The sequence below is a fragment of the Pangasianodon hypophthalmus genome, chromosome 25, assembly GCF_027358585.1.
Source record: "Pangasianodon hypophthalmus isolate fPanHyp1 chromosome 25, fPanHyp1.pri, whole genome shotgun sequence".
NCBI lineage: Eukaryota > Metazoa > Chordata > Actinopteri > Siluriformes > Pangasiidae > Pangasianodon > Pangasianodon hypophthalmus.
Window position 1 is genome coordinate 12,144,182 of NC_069734.1, and position 21,189 is coordinate 12,165,370.

Sequence of the window (21,189 nt, forward strand, 5' to 3'; positions counted from 1 at the left end):
GAAAACATCTAGTCATCCCCCCCCAAACTTTAAAGTTTATTTGAATAGTAACACTGGTCTCTATAGGGCTCACTGTCTCACCACTGGGCCACTTCTCGCTGTATGAGCTCTCCTTGTGGAAACACCCTGCATTTTATTCTGGGTCCTGGAAAAACAAACAGCTTGTGCAGGATGCCCTGCTGAATTACAGCCATTCAGTTTACTTAATGCAACTTAACATAGTTGTTTTCCTGTTCCATGCTAGTACTCGTAAACGAAAACATCTGAAATTACTCTCCTGGGGGAGTAGTTAATTTATAAGGCAGTGAGACTGTCATTAAATGTTACTTTATGATACTTTAGATTTTGATAGTAAAGAAGGCTTATATTTGGGATGCGAGATTCGCATTGGAAGGAATTAAACCTCAAAAATCCTTTGCGCGTGTGTGTGGCTGCGCTAGCTGTCGGTGTCCTGTGGCTCGGAGTAAACCCAACACCCTGTTCGCTGTGGCTGGTTGTTATTCTTTCCACTGAGTCTGGGCAGCGTTCTGTTACCCCCTCACATCACTACAGAAGTGCACTCGTGTCAGGTGCAGCCGAGCCTCTTGTCTTGTTAAAACAATGTTTGCAGCCCTGTTTTATGGAAAGTCTCCCAAAATCCTGTCTGGGAATTTCTGATTGTCAGTGCAAATGAAACGTGAGGTCAGGCAGGGCAGCGTCCGTAATGAAAGTTTTTGCAAGCGTCACAGAACAGAAACGCCATCGACCTGTTAAAAAACAGAAAATAAGAAAAATAAATGAAGAGAAGGAAAGCCTTTTCAGTACGCGTTACTGAGTGTCTGTAAGTGTCAGCTCAGACCCACACACACATACACACTCCGAGTCAGAGACGCGGACCACTGAGAAAATTACATCGGTTGCAAACTCGAGTGACATCTAGCTGCAGCCTCGTAAATGAGAAGTGGAATCCTGTCCTACCTCACAGGGGTGAAGGATGGGATTTGAACTTGACAACATTGTGGTCATGTACTACACAGAACCTTAACAGCTGAGTCAGTGCTGTGTCCTGAATACACAAGTACACAAGTACACAAATACACGTGTTTTATGTGTCAGGAGATTCATGTCTGGTATTTCTCTGATGGTAGATTAGCAAAGTAATAAATGAATCTGAAGCTTATAAGAAAAATAATCTGAATGTTACTTGGGTGTAGGAGAGGGAAACTCAGAACAAAAGCAGAAAATATTAAAAAGAGCAATACTAGGAATACAAATCTGAACTTATCTTTTTAACAGCAGGAGTCAGTCATTTTTAATCTCATCTGTTTGGACCCACTTTGTCTCAGTGGTTAAAGTTCCATGCTAATGACAGCATGGTGGATTGATGCAGTAGGGTGCGTGAGCAAGTCTCCTAACCCTCTAACATCTGCTCTATACTGCTTCCTCACCTGTAACAAACCACCTGGCATAATGTAGAAAGTGTTTCCTAATCAGAGGACACATCCACGACTATCTCATATTGGACCTGTAAAAGCTTTACTGCAGACTTGTTAATTTTATTACCTTAGTGCACCATGTAGCACCATGTTCCCTCTTGTCTCTTAAAATAGGGTCCAGCCTCAGGGTCCAGATCACGCCGGTAATTACGCCAGCGGTGCGCAATTAGACCGGGATGTAGCCGTGTGGGGTAGCAGTGCCAAAATTAGCATGCATTCATTTCAGTGTTGGAAAAAAGTTTTTCAAAATGAATACTGCAGCACAGAGAAGCAGTGTGGGATGTGAGATATCTTTATTTTGTCTGAAACTAACCAGTGAGCTTTCAGTAACGCCACACTGACACAGCACAGTGGCCATGAAATGGAGGAATCCAGTCATGTTATAAAAATGCTTTTAAATGAAATCATAATATATGTTTGTAAGAGTATCGAAAGCATTGTCATTACTGAGGCTAAAACACTGGCAACTGTGTGTGTGTTGTAAAAAGATGAGTCACGTTAGAGCTGCTAATTAAATGTGCATAGTATAAAATAGCTTTCTGGATGTTAGCCCATTTTTCTATTATCTAATCGCTCAAGGAAAACTTTTTTTTTTTTGTGCAGCTTTTATTTAAAAAAAAAAAAACAAACAGAAAAAGCCAAAAGTTTTCTATTTGCTTACGGTTATGTTTAGGTGTAGACATAGCATTATCTACATTCATAATTATGTCAATAAGTAGATTTGGGCTGATCCAATGCACAATTCTTCACCGTGTCTACCTGACTAAAGCTAAGTTATCAAAGATTTATAGCTATGTAGATCCCACCTGTGACAGACGCTGGCAAGCCCCAGCTACACATTTACATATGTTCTGGTCATGCCCCTCATTGCACAAGTATTACTCAGAAATTTTCCATCTCAGAAAGTACCAGTATGCTGTTAGAACAGACTGCCATTATGGCACTTTATGGAATCCCCCCTCCCTCTTTGCTACTATCAAGATATGAAGCAGACTTCGTAGCCTTTAGAACCCTCATTGCTAGACGACTAATTCTGTCGCGTTGGAAACTGCCTGCCCCTCCAACACACTCTCTGTAGAGAAATTCTACACTTTATTAAGTTGGAGATAATTCGTTACACTTCTCATTCAAGAAGGGGCTCCTCATTCAAATTTAGGGACATTTGGGCACCTTTTCTCTCCCTAGTGGAAACGTTATCGCCTTTGTCAGACCCTGGATAACTACAGTCAGGTCCATAAATATTGGGACAGTGACACAGTTTTGGTAATTTTGCCTCTGTACACCACCACAGTGGATTTGAAATGAAGCAGTCAAGATGTGACTGAAGCGTAGACTTTCAGCTTTAATTCAAGGGGTTTAACAAAAATATTGCATTAATATTAATTAATTACAGCCATTTTTTACAGAGTTCCTCCATTTTCACAGGCTCAAAAGTAATGGGACAATTGACTGATAAGCAGTTTCATGGCCAGCTGTGGCCTGTTTCCTCCTTATATCATGATAAATTAAGGAGATAAAAGGTCTGGAGCTGATTCCAAGTGTTGAATTTGCATTTGGTAGCTGTTCATGGGAACTCTCAATATGCCGTCCAAAGAGGTGTTGATGCAAGTGAAGGAGGCCATCATTAGGATGAAAAACCAAAACAGACCTATCAGAGAGAGAGTGCAGAAACTTTAGGAGGGCCAAATCAACAATTTGGTACATTCTTAAAAAGAAGGAATGCACTGGCGAGCTCAGCAACACCAAAAGGCCTGGGAGACCACAGAAAACAACTAAAGTGGATGATTGCAGAACTCTTTTCTTATTGAAGAACAACCCCTTCACAACATCTAGCCAAGTCAGGAACACTCTGGAGGAGGTAGGCCTATCATGGTCAAAGTCTACAATCAAGAGCCACCTTCATGAATGTAAATACAGACGGTTTACCTCAAGATGCAAACCGCTGGTAACACTCAAGAACACAAAGGCCAGATTAGACTTTGCTAAAAAACCTCTAAAAAAGCCTGACCAGTTCTGATGCAAGATTAACTTGTACCAGAATGATGGGAAGAGAAAAGTATGGAGAAGGAAAGGAAGGGCTCATGATCCAAAGCATACCACATCATCCGTCAAACATGTGGAGGCAGTGTTATGGCATGGGCATGTATGGCTGCCTATGGAACTGGGTCACTGGGGTTTATTGATAATGTGACTGTTGATAGAAGTAGCAGGATGAATTCTGAAGTGTACAGAGCTATACTTTCTGCTCAGATTCAGTCAAATGCTGCAAAACTGATAGGACAGCGCTTCACAGTACAGATGGATAACAACCCATAACATACTGTGAAAGCAGCCCAAGAGCTTGGAAATTAAATGTTCTTAAATGGCCGAGTCAGTCACCTGACCTCAACCCAACTGAGCTGCTTTTCACTTACTGAAGACAAATCTGAAGGCAGAATGACCCACAAACAAGCAGAAACTGAAGATGGCTGCAGTAAAGACCTGGCAAATCATCTCAAGGGAGGAAACTCAGCATTTGTTGATGTCCATGGGGTCCAGACTTCAGGTAGTCATTGACTGCAAAGGATTTACCTCCAAGTAATAAAAATAATCCTAATATTTATGATTATATTAGTTTGTCCCATTACTTTTGAGCCTGTGAAAATGGAGGAACTCTGTAAAAAATGGCTGTAATTCCTAAATGGTTAATGCAATATTTTTGTTAAACCCCTTGAATTAAAGCTGAAAGTCTACGCTTCAGTCACATCTTGACTGCTTCATTTCAAATCCACTGTGGTGGTGTACAGAGGCAAAATTACCAAAACTGTGTCACTGTCCCAATATTTATGGACCTGACTGTACATCAGCCTGTACTCTGAAGGGCTCTGAGTGTGGACTGATCTCATTCAGTTCAGCAGTATTGAAATATATGTAAATGTCTGGGCATGTGCACAATATATTTATACACACATAATTTATTTTTGTTGCTATGTGTGTACATATGCATATGCACATATACATATATATGTGTGTGTGGATATCTACAGTATATGTATATATATGTATGTATGTATGTATGTGTATGTATGTATATATATATGTGTATATATATATATATATATATATATATATATATATATATATATATATAGTGTGTGTGTGTATATATCATTGGCACTAATGTACAATAAGTATTAATTTATGTTTGATTATATTGTAATATATTTCTCTCGGGTGAGAATGTACAGTATTTAACTGCACTTTTGTTTGCATAGCTATGTATATTTATATATCTGTATATTGATCTTTGAGGAGGAGATTTAATACTGAATAAAACTGAGAAAAAAAACATTTGGGTGTGCAAAGTTTTCTCACCGGTTTCCCTTTTTTGTTGAATTGTGAACATTAAATAAAATATATCTCATTTTTTATAGGACTTTTTAAACGTCTGTTTCCACCTCAGCAAAACTAAACATCATGATGCATGTCATCAGAGGTGCGCAACAGAGGGGTATGCACGAGACTGTTTTTTTAAACGTGCTTCTGAACGAATTCAGAATTCTGAATTTAGCCAAAATTCTCTAATGAAAGTAGTTTGTTCTCTTTCCCAAAATATAAACTAATTAGGAATTTAAACCTAAAGATGAATGACTGAGTGCCGGAAAAGCTCTGCACGAGCATTATGAATGTGGCCTTTCTTTTTTTTTATTCCTAAAAATACTTTTACAAATATATTCCCTAATATGCATCATCATCAGTGCAGTTCAGTCAATTCAGTTTTCTGCTTATGTGTACTGTCTCTGGTATAAGATACAAGATGCCTTGTACACTCACTCTACATAGTGCACTACATGTAGTACCTGCCATTTGATATTCATCCACAGAAAAGAATAGTGCTGAGAAATAGAACAACACCCTACTTTTTCAAGGACAGTTGGGACGAAGTATAAGGCATTGTTTTCTTTTTTTTTTTTTTCTCTTGTTTCAATCTTCAGCAGTCCAGGTTTGATGAGTCTGTGCCCACTGTAGCCTCAGATTCTTGTTCCTGGCTGACAGGAGTGGAGCCTGATGTGGTCTTCTGCTGTTGTAGCCCATCTTCTTCAAGATTCCACATGTTGTGCATTCTGAGATGCTTTTCTGCTCACCACGGTTGTAAAGAGTGATTATTTGAGTTACTGTAGCCTTCCTGTCAGCTCGAACCAGTCCATTCTCCTGTGACCTCTCTCATTAAGAAGGCATTTTTGCTTTGCAGAAATGCCACTCACTGGATTTTTTTCTGTTTAAACGCTAAAGATTGGTGTTTGTGAAAATCCCAGGAGAGCAGCAGTTTCTGAAATACTCAAAGCAGCCCGTCTGGCACCAACAACCATGCCACGGTCACAGTCACTGAGATCACAGATTTTTTTCCCCATTCTGATGTTTGATGTGAACATTACCTGACGCTCTTAACCTGTATCTGCAAGATTTTATGTATTGCTCTGATGTACATAAGAGGCGCTTGGCTAAGAGTGAGCAGGTGTACAGGAGTTCCTATTAAAGTGACTGGAGTAGTGTACCTGATGGTGCTAGGACGTGTCTGTTGACAATCATACGTGGTTAGGCTTTCAGCATCGTTCCCATGAGATTGAGATTCATCCTGTTTTCCTTTGTGGTGTGATATATGGATGTGCAGCTGAAAAAACAAAAGGCTAAGCCCCTTTTTAGAGTGCTATGGCAGATGCGCGCCAAATATACGCTCAGACTATGAAGTATCTAGAAAACGTGACCTTCAAAGAATCCAACACAAAGCAAGCAGAATGTCCTGCGTTCTTTCAGAAATGATCCATGATGTGACCACAGCCCATCAAAGCCTATAGACAAAAATAACAAAGAAATTCAGCATAATTCCGGGTTGGATTTGTGAGGAAACACAGTGGAGATGGGCTCTGATACACCATATGTACACACAACAATATAGATTATGGTCATAAAAAAAGTTCAAAGCTCCAAGCTACTCCACCCATGCTAGTTTGTTTTAGCTAGCTATATGGCCACCCATCAGCCTTCATGTGACCGTGTTGCAGCTGGAGGTCCAGGTCTCACCTGCTGTGTCCCAGATCTTCCCATTTGCAGGACACAAGCGCTTCAGAACGAGCTGTTCTTTCCAAAACACAATGAAAAGCCATTCGAGGATTTGCATGACTCTTCTGAACAAAACAGGAACATGTGTGAATCATGCTTGTTTTTCATTCCCACGGAGAGAGGGAAAGGAACTTTTTTTTTTTTTTTGAGACCACATTATAGTCAGAGTGAGGAAGCATTAAAGTTTTTCTCATTAAAGCTTTTCTGCAGCGCTGCCTTTCTGATTCAGAGTTTCACTCTAACGTAGAGCAGAGGTTTGTCCAAAAGCTTAAGCTAAGCATCAGTGCTATTTCTATAACAGGACTTGTATAGACTATTATGGGATAGGTTACTGTTAGAGAAGAGGCACTTCCTTGTGCAGACAGTGCAGTGAAACAGAAGCAGTGTGTGGTCAGTTGCTCTAATAATAGGCTTTATCATCTTAAGCATGACGTGAGGTTTGCTTAGTTTTAAGAGAACTTTAGGTTTTCCCCTTTATTCAGATGAGTTTTTCATCTTACACTGGATATTACTCAGTGTATTTGGACTGTTAGTCAGTGTGTGTGTGTCTGTGTGTGTGTGTGTGTGTGTGTGTGTGTGTGTGTGGTAAATATAATAAGGGTGGACGAAATGACCAATTTTTAAAGACTTGCTATGATGCACAATATTTGTCATGTAGGTTTGCTCACAAACTGTACAACGCAACATTGATGTTGCATTTTTAAAAACTGATTGTGTATATATATATATACTGTTGAATTTAATCTTATTTTTATATTTTAAAAATAGCATATTATTTATAAGAAAAATTAAAAAGTGAAAAGGAGAAAAAAAAATGAAAACATCTAAAAAAAAAAATAAACATTTTACAATTTTTAAGATTAAATAAAAAGTTTTAACATCAAATCAGCTACTTCTTTCAGTCAGTTTGTAATAAAATTTATATTTTTAAATGAAAAATAAAAAGATATCATGATGTCTATGATATCTCAGAAAATTGAAAATAATTTATGACATAATTTATCACAGTATTGACATTATATCATCATATGGCCTGGTCTTAACATGAAGTTAAAAAAAAAAAAGCCTAAAGGAAATAATGGGCTTTAATTTCATCATCATGGTCCATGCGTATAAGCTGTTACATTAATTCATGATGTTATTGCATGTGTCAGACATTATTTTTTTGGTTGTTATTTTTTCTTTTATGAAGGTTTACTGAAGTGTGAGATGCTACACATTGTTTATATCCTCCTGGCCCGGGTCTTGCATTGCTGGATGTAGATGTTTGTGATGCAGGGGAGAGAAGTCCTGATGGTCTTCTCCGCTGTCCTCACCACTCTGGACAGCACCTTCTGGTCCTTGGCCGTGGTGCCTCCGAGCCAGGTGGTGAGAAGACTCTCCACAGATGGTAGAGCGTTGATGAGCCCTTGTCACCAAGCCTCTCAATTGTGGCCCCATTGATCAACAGGGGGCTGTAGTTCCTCACCTGCTTCTTCCCGTAGTCAATAATCATCTCCTTAGTCTTGGTGATGTTCAGAGAGAGGTTGTTATTCCGACACCATGTGGAGAGGATATTCACTTCCTGTAAGTAGGCCATCTCGTTGTTGTTGGCGATGAAGCCTACCACCACTGTGTCGTTGGCGAACTTCACCAGCCTGTTGGAGCTGTGTGTGGCCGTGCAGTCACTGGTGTAGAGGAAGTACAGCAGGGGGCTGAGGACACAGCCCTGAGGGGCTCCAGTGCTGAGGGTGAGCATGGAGGAGTCCGATTTAAGTAGTTTTGTTTGGCATTTTATTGATTCTGTTATATATGTTGATAAATGAGTAATGACGTGTCAACTGTCTGAGTTGAACTGGGTGAAGTGCCCTATTTATGTTGATGTGCAGCGGACAAAAAAAAGGTGGCCTCCTGTACACACGAACACGAAGCTTTTTGGAAAAAAGGCTTTTTGGAGAAAGTTTTAAAAGTCATTTTTGTGTGGATTGGAAAGACATAAGTTTTTAAAATACTGTCACAGCGTCAACCTGTGTATGCACATCGCAGTTCTGAATGTGCAAAGTTTATCTTACTGGCTATTGGACGATGCATCGATTTAAAAGCTGACTGAAATTAATTTATGCAACAATCATAAATCAGTTGTTATCAAAAAAGGGACAAACAACTGGTGTGTAAAAATGAATAATTTAATAGACTAGCAAGTTGATTTGCCTGTAACTCTGCTACTGTAAAAATATTACTTCTCCACATCGCCATCTTTCATAAAGGAATGGTAGGCCTACCCCAGCAAAGCCGCACACATATATCACATCAGAGGCTAATAAACTGGATCATATTGTGTCGTATCATAGCAGAATCAGCGATTCATTGCCCTATGAATAAAAAACATATTGTATCGCGTGGAAGCCTGAGGTTTACACCCCTGCTGGCCAGATTGTTACTTTGTGCTCTGCAAATTATTTGATAACTCGTTTGCAATTTAACTTAACTTTATTTTACTATTATTGTAGCTCCTGAATCCACCACTCCAGCACTACAAACCACACTGCGAGCGCAGATTTCAGACAAGACTCAAGTGTAATCTTAAGCAGTAGTATCACCTCATCGTCAGGTCCACACATATGAATCTTTGTGTTTATCATTTTTTGTTTTAGAACTTTTGTTGTTGTTTTTCCAAGTTTTGCCCTCTCCACCGCTCAGTACACATCTTTTAATGTTATTTTTGAGACATTTGACATAACAGTATATGACATACATACTATTGCCACCTTCTGGGCCGTCATGCTTATGTGAGAATTTTAAAATAATTTTGACGTTTTGTGAGAAAAGAGATATTTTCAAAAACACTGTTCAGGTGGATAGGATTTTTTTTTATAAATAAAGGGGTAAAAACTGTGTTTTCAAAAATATCCCTGTATGTACAGACAAGGCCTAAGTCTTCACTCGAAGTCAGAAATGTGCAATGTGTTTGCAATAAGAGGACCTGTTGCTTCACTGCTCTACCCATCAGCACAGATGTGTTGATTTCTCATCATGAAAATGGACAACCAAACTAACAATATTCCTGCATGAAAACTGAGCCATGTGTCTTTGGTGAGGTGTGAAGATGACAGCCTATCTCCACCTACAGTACTTCAGCAGTATGGAGCCCTTTATGCACTCCACTCTAAGGCCACGGGAGCTATTCCTCTATGTAGGTGCCTCAGGCGGTGTTTAAATTAACACGCACTTTGCTAGGCCTTGTGTCTGTTTTTAATTGGAAAGTCTGACTGCAGCCCAAATGAGCCATAAAATGAGATGTTTCCTCTGGCCACAAAGCGAAACATGCCCATAAAAGTGTAGTCACTGCCTGACTCTAGTAGTCTGACTGAGCTCTGGCAACCTATTTAACCTCTGTAATAGAAACTGACGGCTTTGTAGCCATGTAACTATACGTTAGTTATGGCAGGACAAGACCTGCCACTGATCTTCATAACTTTAACCACGCAGGACTGCCGGGTGTTTCAGGCTGCACCACTTCTCTGACCTTCACAGATAAGAATACTGGCGATGTCTGGGTGACTGTTTTTCCTCTTATTTTTGTTGAATTTTGTAGTTATGCTCAGTTCCTGCATGTGAAGTTATTACTGTGACAACATTTTACCAGCTCTGGCCTAACCGAGTGTGTAATGTCCCTGTGTAAACTTGGATCACCAGTCTGCCTCTCGACTGTCTGCACTCGAGTGTCGTTTTATGGTTTAATTGAAAACATTCTCTACCCTTTTGTTTTTGCTGTGCGCTATCGTTGCCTTAGAGTCCATATTTTACACATTTCTCTATTCATGACTCACAAAATTTCTCCTCCTTCTGTCTGCCTCTGCCTTTACAGGACACACAGGGCGATTCGTCATTGCTTTGTTCAGCACCAGTCTGCTGTTCCTGCTCGCTCACGTCTCTTTCCAGATCTGTCTCTACACAGTGCCTGGCCTGGATGATGCTCTGGGACACAACTGTGAGTGAACAGCATGTCTGACTCCCGAAGTAAAACGGAACATTGCCCTAATGGTGTATAAGGGTTGTTTTAGTCTTGATCCAGCTCCTCATTTCTTACACTTATTACTATTATTATTATTAGTAGAAGTACTGGTAGTAGTAAACTGCTGCTGTAATCATAAAGACTGTCCTCATACTGAACTCTTTTATAGTTGTAAACTCTAATTATGTACAGTACTGTGCAAAAGTCTTAGGTACCCTATTTTTTTTTTAGTACAAACTTTGTTAGAGATTTTTATTTTATGACTTCTACCTTATTGATTCAGTACAAAATCATTTTAGATTTCCAAACATTAGTTTTCCAGCACAAAATTAAATGTTACAGAAAAATGTTTGTATGTCAGTAAAGAAAGCAGCAGATTACATAAGAGACACTTTTCAGACAAAAAAACATAATGAAGGCTGCTGGGTTTCGCTGCAAAAATAAGAAGCAAGTGTGACAGTCAAAGTCAAAGAACTGTGGCTGCTTCTACTCAGTAGAAGATACTCAGTAAAACTTACAGCTCATTTCCTTATAAAACTGCACAAATTGTACCTGAGACTACTATTTTTTTATAAAACAAAGGGTTGTCACACCAAATATTGACTTTGTTTCATTTATTACTGTTTACTGCTCTTTATAGTATTTTTTTTTTAATGTAGAAGCATTTAGTTTCACTATTTTTGAAGGCAGCTTTGCTCTACAGCATTTCTTTGCATGTGTCTAAGACTTTTTCCACAGTACTGTATATTGCCACTTTCTAGTGTCTCCCATTCTGTCTGGGTCTTCTCAAGATTTCTTCCTCATTTCATCTCAGGGAGTTTTTTTCTTGCTACTGTTACCTCAGGTTTGCTCAAATCTACATCCGGATATCTGTAAAGCTGCTTTGTGATAATATCTGTTAGTAAAAGCGCTAAACAAATCAAATTGATATGAATCACATTGGACGGGAAATAGTGACAGTCAGAATAGAGTGAAATTCAATTTATATAGAGCCTTTCCTAAGATCCCGTCTAAAAAAAATCCCCAAAACAGATGAATGAGGCCCAGAAACCGAGCCACTCCTCAGTCAGCAGTGAATCCAAACAAGATGACACAGTTTACATCCTGTAACAGCTTTTAACGATGTGCACTGTGTGTGGCAGCTCCAGATGATGAGTAGGCATCATGCTGAAAAGGTTTGAGTCAGCAAAGGGTCAGATATACTCACATGACATATATTTTACCAAGTATCATCTGGAGCTGCCACACACGTTTACATTTACATTTACATTACATTTAGCAGATGCTCTTATCCAGAGTGACTTACAGAAGTGCTCCTTTAAAAACATGGCTCCATTAAAAACAAATAGGTCCAGGACTAAGAATATCACTGAGCTAAAACCTTTTTGCAGGGAAGTTAGATGTTAGTACAGCAAGAGAAGAAAATGCATGTCGAGGGATTTAAAAAAAAAAAAAAAAAATGTAATAAGTGCTGATTCAAGGGCTTGGTGAAGAGGTAAGTCTTTAGTCTTTAGTTGAAGACAGTCAGTGACTCAGCTTTTAGGACAGCCAGAGGAAGTTCATTTCACCACCTGCGTGCCAGGACGGAGAAGAGTCTTGACGCATGTGGTTCTTGTGTCTGTAGCAGATCCCCCCTCAGTAGGTCACGGTAATGCTGCGTTCGCTGTGCCTTGTAAGTGACAATGTGCAAGCTGTAGTAACGTCATTTCCCACCTCGGCACGTTCGATGCGCAAAGTGGAAAATATTCATGGAAACATAATTCCGTAAAAGTGTGGCTCATAAAAACTACTTTAAGCACACTTTTACAGTTACAGACCTGAGTATCTACTGGTGCTCTTCTACTGTAGTGATCTTTAAACATTAAATATTTATGCATTATTTTGGACTGAAATTGTACCACAGTAGCAACCGCAGACATTAGCAAGTAGCTTAGCAATAGGCTAGCTGACTAACATTAGTGATAACTCTAATGTTGATGATTACTTTCTCAAAACAGTGATTAGTATGGTCAGTGTTATAGATTTAACCAAGTACTGTGTCTATACATTAACTGATCTAAAGCTAATACTGCTATAAACTCATTTAAAATTACACACTGTTCAGTGTGGGCGGCCATGTTGAATTGTCATCACTTAGTAAACAGGGAACTGGTAGTTGAGAAGACTACCCCACGTTGATGAGTTGAAACTGCAAGTTGAGGGGGCATTTTCGGTGGCTTTTACCGGTTGTAGGGGAATTAAAACTTCGCCTCAAGCGCAGCATAAGCCCTGCCCACAGTTTATCTAAGGAGAGCCTGAAAAGACTCTAGTACACACCTGCATTTAACTGCAGCTAGCTAGCAATTTACCAATAGACACACTAAGACAATAGTGTCCATCTCAAAGATGTAGCAGACCATAAACTGTATTGGATTCGCTTGTGCTTGACTTCTGTTTATCATGGGTTTAATCAAGTCCTCTTCTGTGTTTACCATGGATTATAATTCTATATAAGAGTGGCAGTGACAGTATAAGAGTGGAAGCTTCTGTTTAACACGTCAGGCTGCACATCATCAGTGGTGCAATATTTGCTTTTGCAGTACTGATATCAGAAAAATCCAGATGAACTCTTTAACAAATGGATTTTTGTATTTTATTGTTTCTGTGAAACTTTCTGATCTCTAAGAGTCCCTTTATAAGCTTTCTGCTATTGTTTTGTAAAACCATGCTCAAATGGATAAAGGTTTTAATATATGTTGTGCTATTTTTGTTCATATTGGCCTTGTTGACTTGGGAAGCATCAAATCCAGTCTTTGCATCTTCTTATTTGTATCTACATTTGTACCAAGCAATTGACTGATCCATTTTTAGACTTGAATCTTTTCGTTTGCAGCCCTAAACACAGCTCATTATGACTGTGTGTTCTTCACAGGTAGCACATGGGAGACTCTGGCGAGGCACATCGGGGTGTCCAGGTATGTACATAATGTATAAAATCATTTAAAATAACACTAAAAAGGTGTATTGGCACATTAAATGTTTGTAGTTTAATATATCACTGAGATTATTGTGAAAGCTGTCAATGATATTAAAGTATTAATGTATTATTAAATTAATGTTCCTAATAATGTGCTGATAATCAAGTATTGTACAATATTCCGTGATATTCAAGGACTATAATATTGTAATCTGGGACAGTTTAGAATCATTTCCTCTGTAATTTCCTAGGTAGCATGTTTTCAGGATAAATTTTGTCACATATACAAAGTAGCATATGGACAGCTGGCTTCCTTATATGTCAAAATTGTAACAGATGATGTGGGGAAAAAATGAGCAACACACCCTTTGTCAATTTATATGACTATCACAAAATGAAGCAAACTAAACACTACACTAATGACTAGACAACTTGTTACTGAAAGAGAAGACGTCCAGCTCAAACGAAAACACGTTTTTCCTGTTACTAGGAGGCAGTGACAGCAGAGCAGACCCGCAGATCTCAGACCATTTGTTTACAGCTTTAGTGGACACACCCCAGAATTTATTTTCTGTTAGATCTTTGATTTGAGTTGTACAGACACTTGTGATCCTGCTACTAGTCTGTTTCCAGAGAAACTCGATTAACAGGCAAGAAATGAAGAGTCCAGACTTTTTGTGCCAGCACACACAAAAAAAGTTTTTTCCCAAAAGTCTACAAACTATGGCCAACCATCACAGGCTCACAGCCCAGCTATAAAACATTGGCTGTAGTTTTGTAATGTAAACCTGACTTAGAGTTGCTTGTTTTGGACAAATCTGAAGGAAGCAGCACATATATCCTTCTTGACAAAGACTGACTGGTGCCTAAGACTGCGCTCCTCACCTTCATATTAGACATGCACCCACACACACACACACACACACACAAGTTCTGATGTGTGGTGATACTGAAGGGAGTGAATACTCTAAATGATCCTTAATGATGTACATTAGAATGTAAATGTTGTGAATCTTGGAAATATTTAGAATCTCACAGGAAATGCCCATGCACTTGAATTAATAAATGGATATCATGCATTGATGTTTGACCCATGACATGGTAGTAGCATATGATGAGTGATATTGACTAGCTGCTCATGTTGGCGCCCCCTGCAGATTGTCACCGGACGATCCCTGGAATGCCGTGCGTCTCATTTCCCCCGACCTGGGTGTGTTTATCATGTCTCTGATCACCATTGTGTTGTGTAAGCGTTTGCTGAAGAGCAGAGAGGAGGGGTCAGAGGCACATGGCTTCCATCAAGAGGTAGGTGGACTGCCACACACACCAAATGGCTTCCTATTCTCCTATTCTCTATAGGCAATCTGTTCACTAGATAGAGTATAACATAACGTGCATTTCCACTGCAGAAACCTTTTTAGGAGCCCAGGAACCTTTTAGAAACTTAGAAACGTACAAACACATGGACCATATTTAGTTTGTGGGCTGTATATCCTGGAGACTTTTTTAGCTCCTCCTACAGGTTCAAGCATTTTGGTGGACCACAAACTCCTCGGGTGGAACTTGCTTACTGAAGATTATCAAATATGAGCTACACAGGATGACTAAACATTTTACCCTAAATTTTTAATGTGTGTTCAGTTAATAGGCAATTACGAGGCATGACTGGCAAAGCTCAATGTTATTACACAAGTGGTGAGAGACAAAACATTGAGGGAGTGTCTTGTAGAAAGTGGAAAAAGTCCGAAAGCGTAGAAATGCATGTATATGTATAACAGAGTTATAGAACCCATAATACATGAAGTACATAAATGGCTTGGATTTATTCAGAGCTCTTTTCCTACATGAGGCAACACCAAGGTCACTCATTCAAACATCTGACATTTCTGCAGGGCTTAATGCAGTAATGTATTTACAGTAATGCATTTGAAATGCTCGCGTAAATATTATGAACATTCGAATAATGTTCAAACTGCAAAATTTATTCTGATAGTTGTAGTAGAATAACTGATTGCACAATAACTGATTGTAGTCCACGTGTCCAAGACCCGCAGGGCTGCAGCACTGTGTGTCTCTAATTGCATTTTGGGTAAAAGGGAGTTGGAATCAGCCTGAAGACACAGTCACATGCGTCTCATGCTTCAAAGCTCGGCTTTGGACAAATAGTGACTTTTGTTCAGTCACTGAGGAACTAAATGAGGAAAAAAGCCTAGAGAGGAGTCTCCCAGGTTCATGTTTAGAAATGAGGATGTTATAGTCTAGGATATGTCCTTAAACACACTTCAGTAGGATGTGGTGAGTGAAAAACCACTCGTTTCTGCAGTGGTGCAGTGGGTGTGTTTAAGGCAGAGCTGCGGATGCTTGATTTAGGCACTGGAGGTGTGTTCAGGGTGCCAGACATCCCTTTTTACTTCTGACATCTGTTTTGAAGAATTGAGAGTGAGTGAGAGAGTGAGTGAGAGAGTGAGTGAGAGAGTGAGTGAGAGAGTGAGTGAGAGAGTGAGTCAGTGAGAGAGTGAGAGAGTGAGTGAGAGAGTGAGTGAGAGAGTGAGTGAGAGAGTGAGTGAGTGAGAGAGTGAGTGAGAGAGTGAGTGAGAGAGCATGAGAGAGTGAGTGAGAGCGTGAGAGAGTGAGTGAGAGCGTGAGAGAGTGAGAGAGAGAGAGAGAGTGAGTGAGAGAGAGAGATGGAGTGTTTAATCTCCAGTTTTAGAGGACAAAATGACATTTTTTCTTCTTTTTTTTTCTTTAGAGTTTGTGCGTGTGAGTCATATGTGCTTCACAATGTGTCTTTTGAATGTGTGTATTGTATTCTCCAACAGACTTTTGGTAAGAGTTCTTATATTTCAGTTCCCTGATATGTTTAGGGGACTCCCCTGTCTGACTCATACGCACATGCCACATGTGCACATGCACACACGCACACACGCACACACACACACACTTGTTCACACACACACACACACACACACACACTTGTTCTGCTGAATGAGGTCCAAAGCCAAGCTATCTTTCAAACAGGATTACTGTAGCATGTTGATCATTTTTCCATTTTCTGTGTCAGTGGTTAAAGTTTTCGGTGTTTTTTTTATACACGGACTTTCTCACTCACTCTCTTCGTACCATCTGGGAAAAGTAAAGCCGGGTCCAACACCTTCCTCCCCCCCGTTGCCAAGACAACCGTGTCAACAAACAAAGGCCAGCTGAATGTGTGTCAGTGTAGGAAAATAGAAACATTATTAGATCAATTAGCAACTGATTCCCGAGCGTTTGTGTCTGCAGCACTAAGATTGGCGAACAATAGAAACACGTCCAGCAGTCCTAAGTGTTTGTTGGTTTAACTACTATGATTTCCGTTCCCTCAGCGCCAGACTCAGCTGCAGTGCAGGAGCTGAAAGACAGCGTTGGTACTGTCAAACACCAGACGTGTTGATTTTACCGGAAATCTGTTGCTGCCTGCATGCTGGATATTAGAGTAACGTGTCTTTCAGGCTTGTATCAGCCCGAACATTTTCCATCAGATTTTCAACACACAGCGGCGTGGAGAAATGCAGATTTTTCAACTCTTACTCATATTTTTCCTACTGAAGAATTCAGATTAGCATTGCTTAACTGAGTCAGTGTCTGTCTGTATTCTTGTCAACTAATAGATATTTAAGACTCTTCACTAACACAAGTCTGAAATTGTTTTCTTATTGACGGAAAGCTGCAGAGAAGATAACTCAGGGACCACAACAATTAACACAGTCACTGTGTGTTAGGAGTAGTGTTATGATTTGCATGAAATTACAGTGCAGTTCAGAAAGTATTCAGACCCCTTCATGTTCTACTCAATTTGTTACGATAAAGCCTTTATGTAAGGTTGTATTTATCAATTCTTTTTTTATCATTAATCTGCAAAATATTCACCATAATGAAAAAGCATAAACACTGGAACACTTTAAAACAGCTGTTTCTTGGGGCTGCAGAGTAGTTGTTGTTGCTGTTCTTTCGCCACAGCAGATCACCTTGCATTGTCTACATATTGATTTGGCACAGGTTTTACGCCAGATGCCCTTCCTGATGCCCATTTATCCGGGCTTGGGACTGGCACAGAGAGTGCACTAACCTGTGCGTCCTCAGTGGCTGGGGTTGGCTCCCAGCGTGGGGCTCAAACACATGATCCTGAGATCAAGAGTCCCATGCTCTAGTGACTGAGCTAGCCAGGCGCCTCTTGGGGCTGCAGAGTGACACAACTGGAAATCGTTCACCCTGTTGGGAGTTTGAATCCCGATGATCCCCACAGCCATCTGTGGCCGAGTCCAAGAGCATACCTGGCTGTGCTCTCTGCATGCGAGGGATGGCATTACTCTTTCCCCTGTTGATCAGAATGACCCTAACCGATCATGAGCCTTCCTGAGCTTATGTGTATGGAGAAGGCAGATAGCGCTTTTGCCTCTGAGTGTGTTCGTGTGGGAAGTAGCATGCACAGCAGTGGGAAAAGATGTGATGGCAGAGCTGCACATGTGTCAGAGGAAGCAGGTTTGAGCCCACACCCTCCCTGGGTTTAGCTGTTGTGTGATATGGGGAAGTTGGCAGTAGGGATCAGCAATAACTAAAATTGAGGAAAAATGAATGAAGCCTCCTTCACCTGAAAATCACTCACTGCTGATGAAGATAAATGAATGAATGAATGAATGTAACCTCCTTCACCTGAAAATCACTCACTGCTGATGAAGATAAATGAATGAATGAATGAATGTAACCTCCTTCACCTGAAAATCACTCACTGCTGATGAAGATAAATGAATGAATGAATGAATGAATGTAACCTCCTTCACCTGAAAATCACTCACTGCTGATGAAGATAAATGAATGAATGAATGAATGAATGTAACCTCCTTCACCTGAAAATCACTCACTGCTGATGAAGATGAATGAATGAATGAATGAATTAAACATTACAAACAATTTACAGCAACAGTTTCTTGCAGGAAACAGCATCAACACTTTAGGACATCTTATTGCATTTTTAAACATGTTTAAATGCGTTAAATGTTTTATCACTTGCATTACGCACATACAGTCAATGCAAGCCGCTGTAGATCCACTCTCAGTGATGGTCTCCTGCTACTGCATCTCCTCCTACACTGTTCAGAAGAAAAATCTGGTCTTTGTTACTCACTCACCAAAATCTTTGACCCTGAACTTGTGGCCTCAGGCACATGAACACACTTATTGCTCTAAGTTAATCATGTGGCAGCAGCTCAAATCATGCAGGTACAAGAGCTGAAGTTAATGTTCACATCAAACATCAGAATGGGAAAAAAATGTGATGTCAGTGACTTGGGATGGATTGAATATTTCAGAAACTCCTGGGATCTTGATGTGCTTTTAAATAATATTATTTTAAATACTAATCATCAATTAAGATACAATAAGCTAAGATAGAATAAACTTTTGTTAATCCATTATGAGGAAATTATTGTTATCGTAGCATGATATTAAGAATAAGAATAGTGACTTAACGCATTCTGTATGATCACTGAATCAGTGTAGCCGCTTTATTGCCGCATTATGCGCTGAAGACATCACTTAACCATCACCATATCCATGCTGGAATGATGGAAGAGAGAGTTCACCGTTTCAGAATGAAGGTCTCCACTGTGAGCTTCGGTGTGGTCAGTGCTTCTTGGAGAGTCTGATGGGATTCAGATGAGCAGGATCCGCCTGCATCACTGACCGGCTCATGGACGTACACTTCTTTGTAGTATGTGCTGATATGAATACGTCGGGCCATGGCACTAAAAAACAACGAAGCAATGGAATCCACAGTGAAAGTTTAAAAAAATGAATAAATTGACACAAATCTTCGTCCATGACTTTTCACGTCTGATTATTTGCTTTATTTTATTTTATATTATATTATAAATAACAGTCAGTAAAGTATTGTGTAGACATCCATCCACTGGCATTACATAGATCCATAAGATACATGTGTAAATGTAAATATGGACAGGAAACTTGTTAAACATGGGGATGTTTAACGTTCAGGAGGCTTAGGAACAAGGCAATGGGGCAAGAGATAGAAAATGTACTAGACTTTCTCCATGAAAATGTGAAAAAAAAGTGAGAAATATAATGGTGCGTGTCGCAATTGCGATAATTACAAGCTTCAAACTTGTAAAAAGCGTCACTTCTTCATCTTGTAATTACATGCTGGGAACACAAGACCTGCTGAAAGCTGGAATGTGACCGTGTGTGAGGTTACATTGGAAATAAACACTGCTAGAAATGTCAGCTTCCACAGCTGCAGGTAGTGAGAAGAGTATTTCTAGTATAAACAATGAAATAAAGTAATATATCTAGGTGCTGCTTTTTGTCTACACAACAGTGAAAGCTGTTAACATGGTTTGTGTGTGTGTGTGTGTTTCTCTTAAAAACATCTGATTTGTGAAGAGTAGAATGTCAGGATTGCCTTGTAATTGCCATAACTGATGAAATTCTATACTGAAGCTATTTTTCGGCCAAAGATTAAGGCTCTGTGCTAGTAACTCGTAAAATGACTGCCAGAAAGCCAGCACTGAGCCCTCGAGTAAGACCCTTACCCCTCAAATGCACTTGTGTTGCAGTGTATTTTGCTTTACTTACAAGTTGCAGATGCCAGACTCAGCCAAAAGCCATCCTCACCTGCCAGTTTCTCTCCGACTTGCTTTCAGTTGGGTGAGTAATCATGTGAAATGGCTGTTTTTTCCTTGAGGTAGATCCTAGATACAGCACTGGGAAACTTAACAACATAATGCAATAATGGTGTTTTTGAACATTATTAGTATATTGAAAGCATTGCAGGGTTACATGTAATGCTGCTAGAGTTAAGATTTTGGAATTTAATTCTGGTAGAAGAATGCTATTACAACTACGTACTGTACTTCTGCGCTACTTAGAGAAGGTATTGTGGGTTGTGATACACTGTTCTTCAGTAGTGACATGCTGTTTAGTCGGGTAGTATTTAGTCTGGGATGTGGTCCAAGTATGTTTATGAGAATATACTCTACTTGCTCAGCAATGTGAGAGTCTCTCTCTCTCTCTCTCTCTCTCTCTCTCTGATTGTGATTGAGTCAGGGGATGTATGCTGTATATATACTGTATATATACATACAGTACTGTGCAAAAGTCTTAGCCACCCTATTTTTTTTTGTTTTTTTTTTAGTACAAACTTTGTTATAGATTTTTATTTTATAACTTCTACATTATCAATTCAGTACAAAATCATTTCAGATTTCCAAACATTAGTTTTCCAGCACAAAATTAAAATGTTACAGAAAAATGTTTGTATGTCAGTAAAGAAAGCAGCAGATTACATAAGAGACACTTTTCAGACAAAAAACATAATGAAGGCTGCTGGGTTTTGCTGCAAAAATAAGAAGCAAATGCGAAAGTCAAAGTCTCCAGAAGAACTGTAGCTGGTTCTTCAAGATGCCCAGTAACACTTACAGCTCATTTCCTTATGAAACTGCACAAATTGTACCTGAAACTACTAATTTTTATTTTTTTATTTTATTTTTTTTTTTTTTTATAAAGCAAAGGGTTGTCACACCAAATATTGACATTGTTTCATTTATTACTGTTATTTTTTTTTAATGTAGAAACATTTAATTTCATTATTTTTGAAGGCATATTTGCTCTAT

General features: G+C 39.4%; 1 protein-coding gene across 2 annotated transcripts in view; it reads left to right on the top strand.

Annotated features, from left to right (window-relative positions):
* Positions 1–21,189, top strand: part of piezo1 (piezo-type mechanosensitive ion channel component 1) — a 113,721-nt gene that overhangs the window by 51,257 nt on the left and 41,275 nt on the right. For both annotated transcript variants that reach the window (XM_026946741.3, XM_026946742.3), the window contains exons 3-5: positions 10,423–10,545; positions 13,481–13,523; positions 14,683–14,830. In XM_026946741.3, coding sequence (XP_026802542.3) covers positions 10,423–10,545; positions 13,481–13,523; positions 14,683–14,830 — 314 coding nt within the window. The remainder of the gene's footprint in view (positions 1–10,422; positions 10,546–13,480; positions 13,524–14,682; positions 14,831–21,189) is intronic.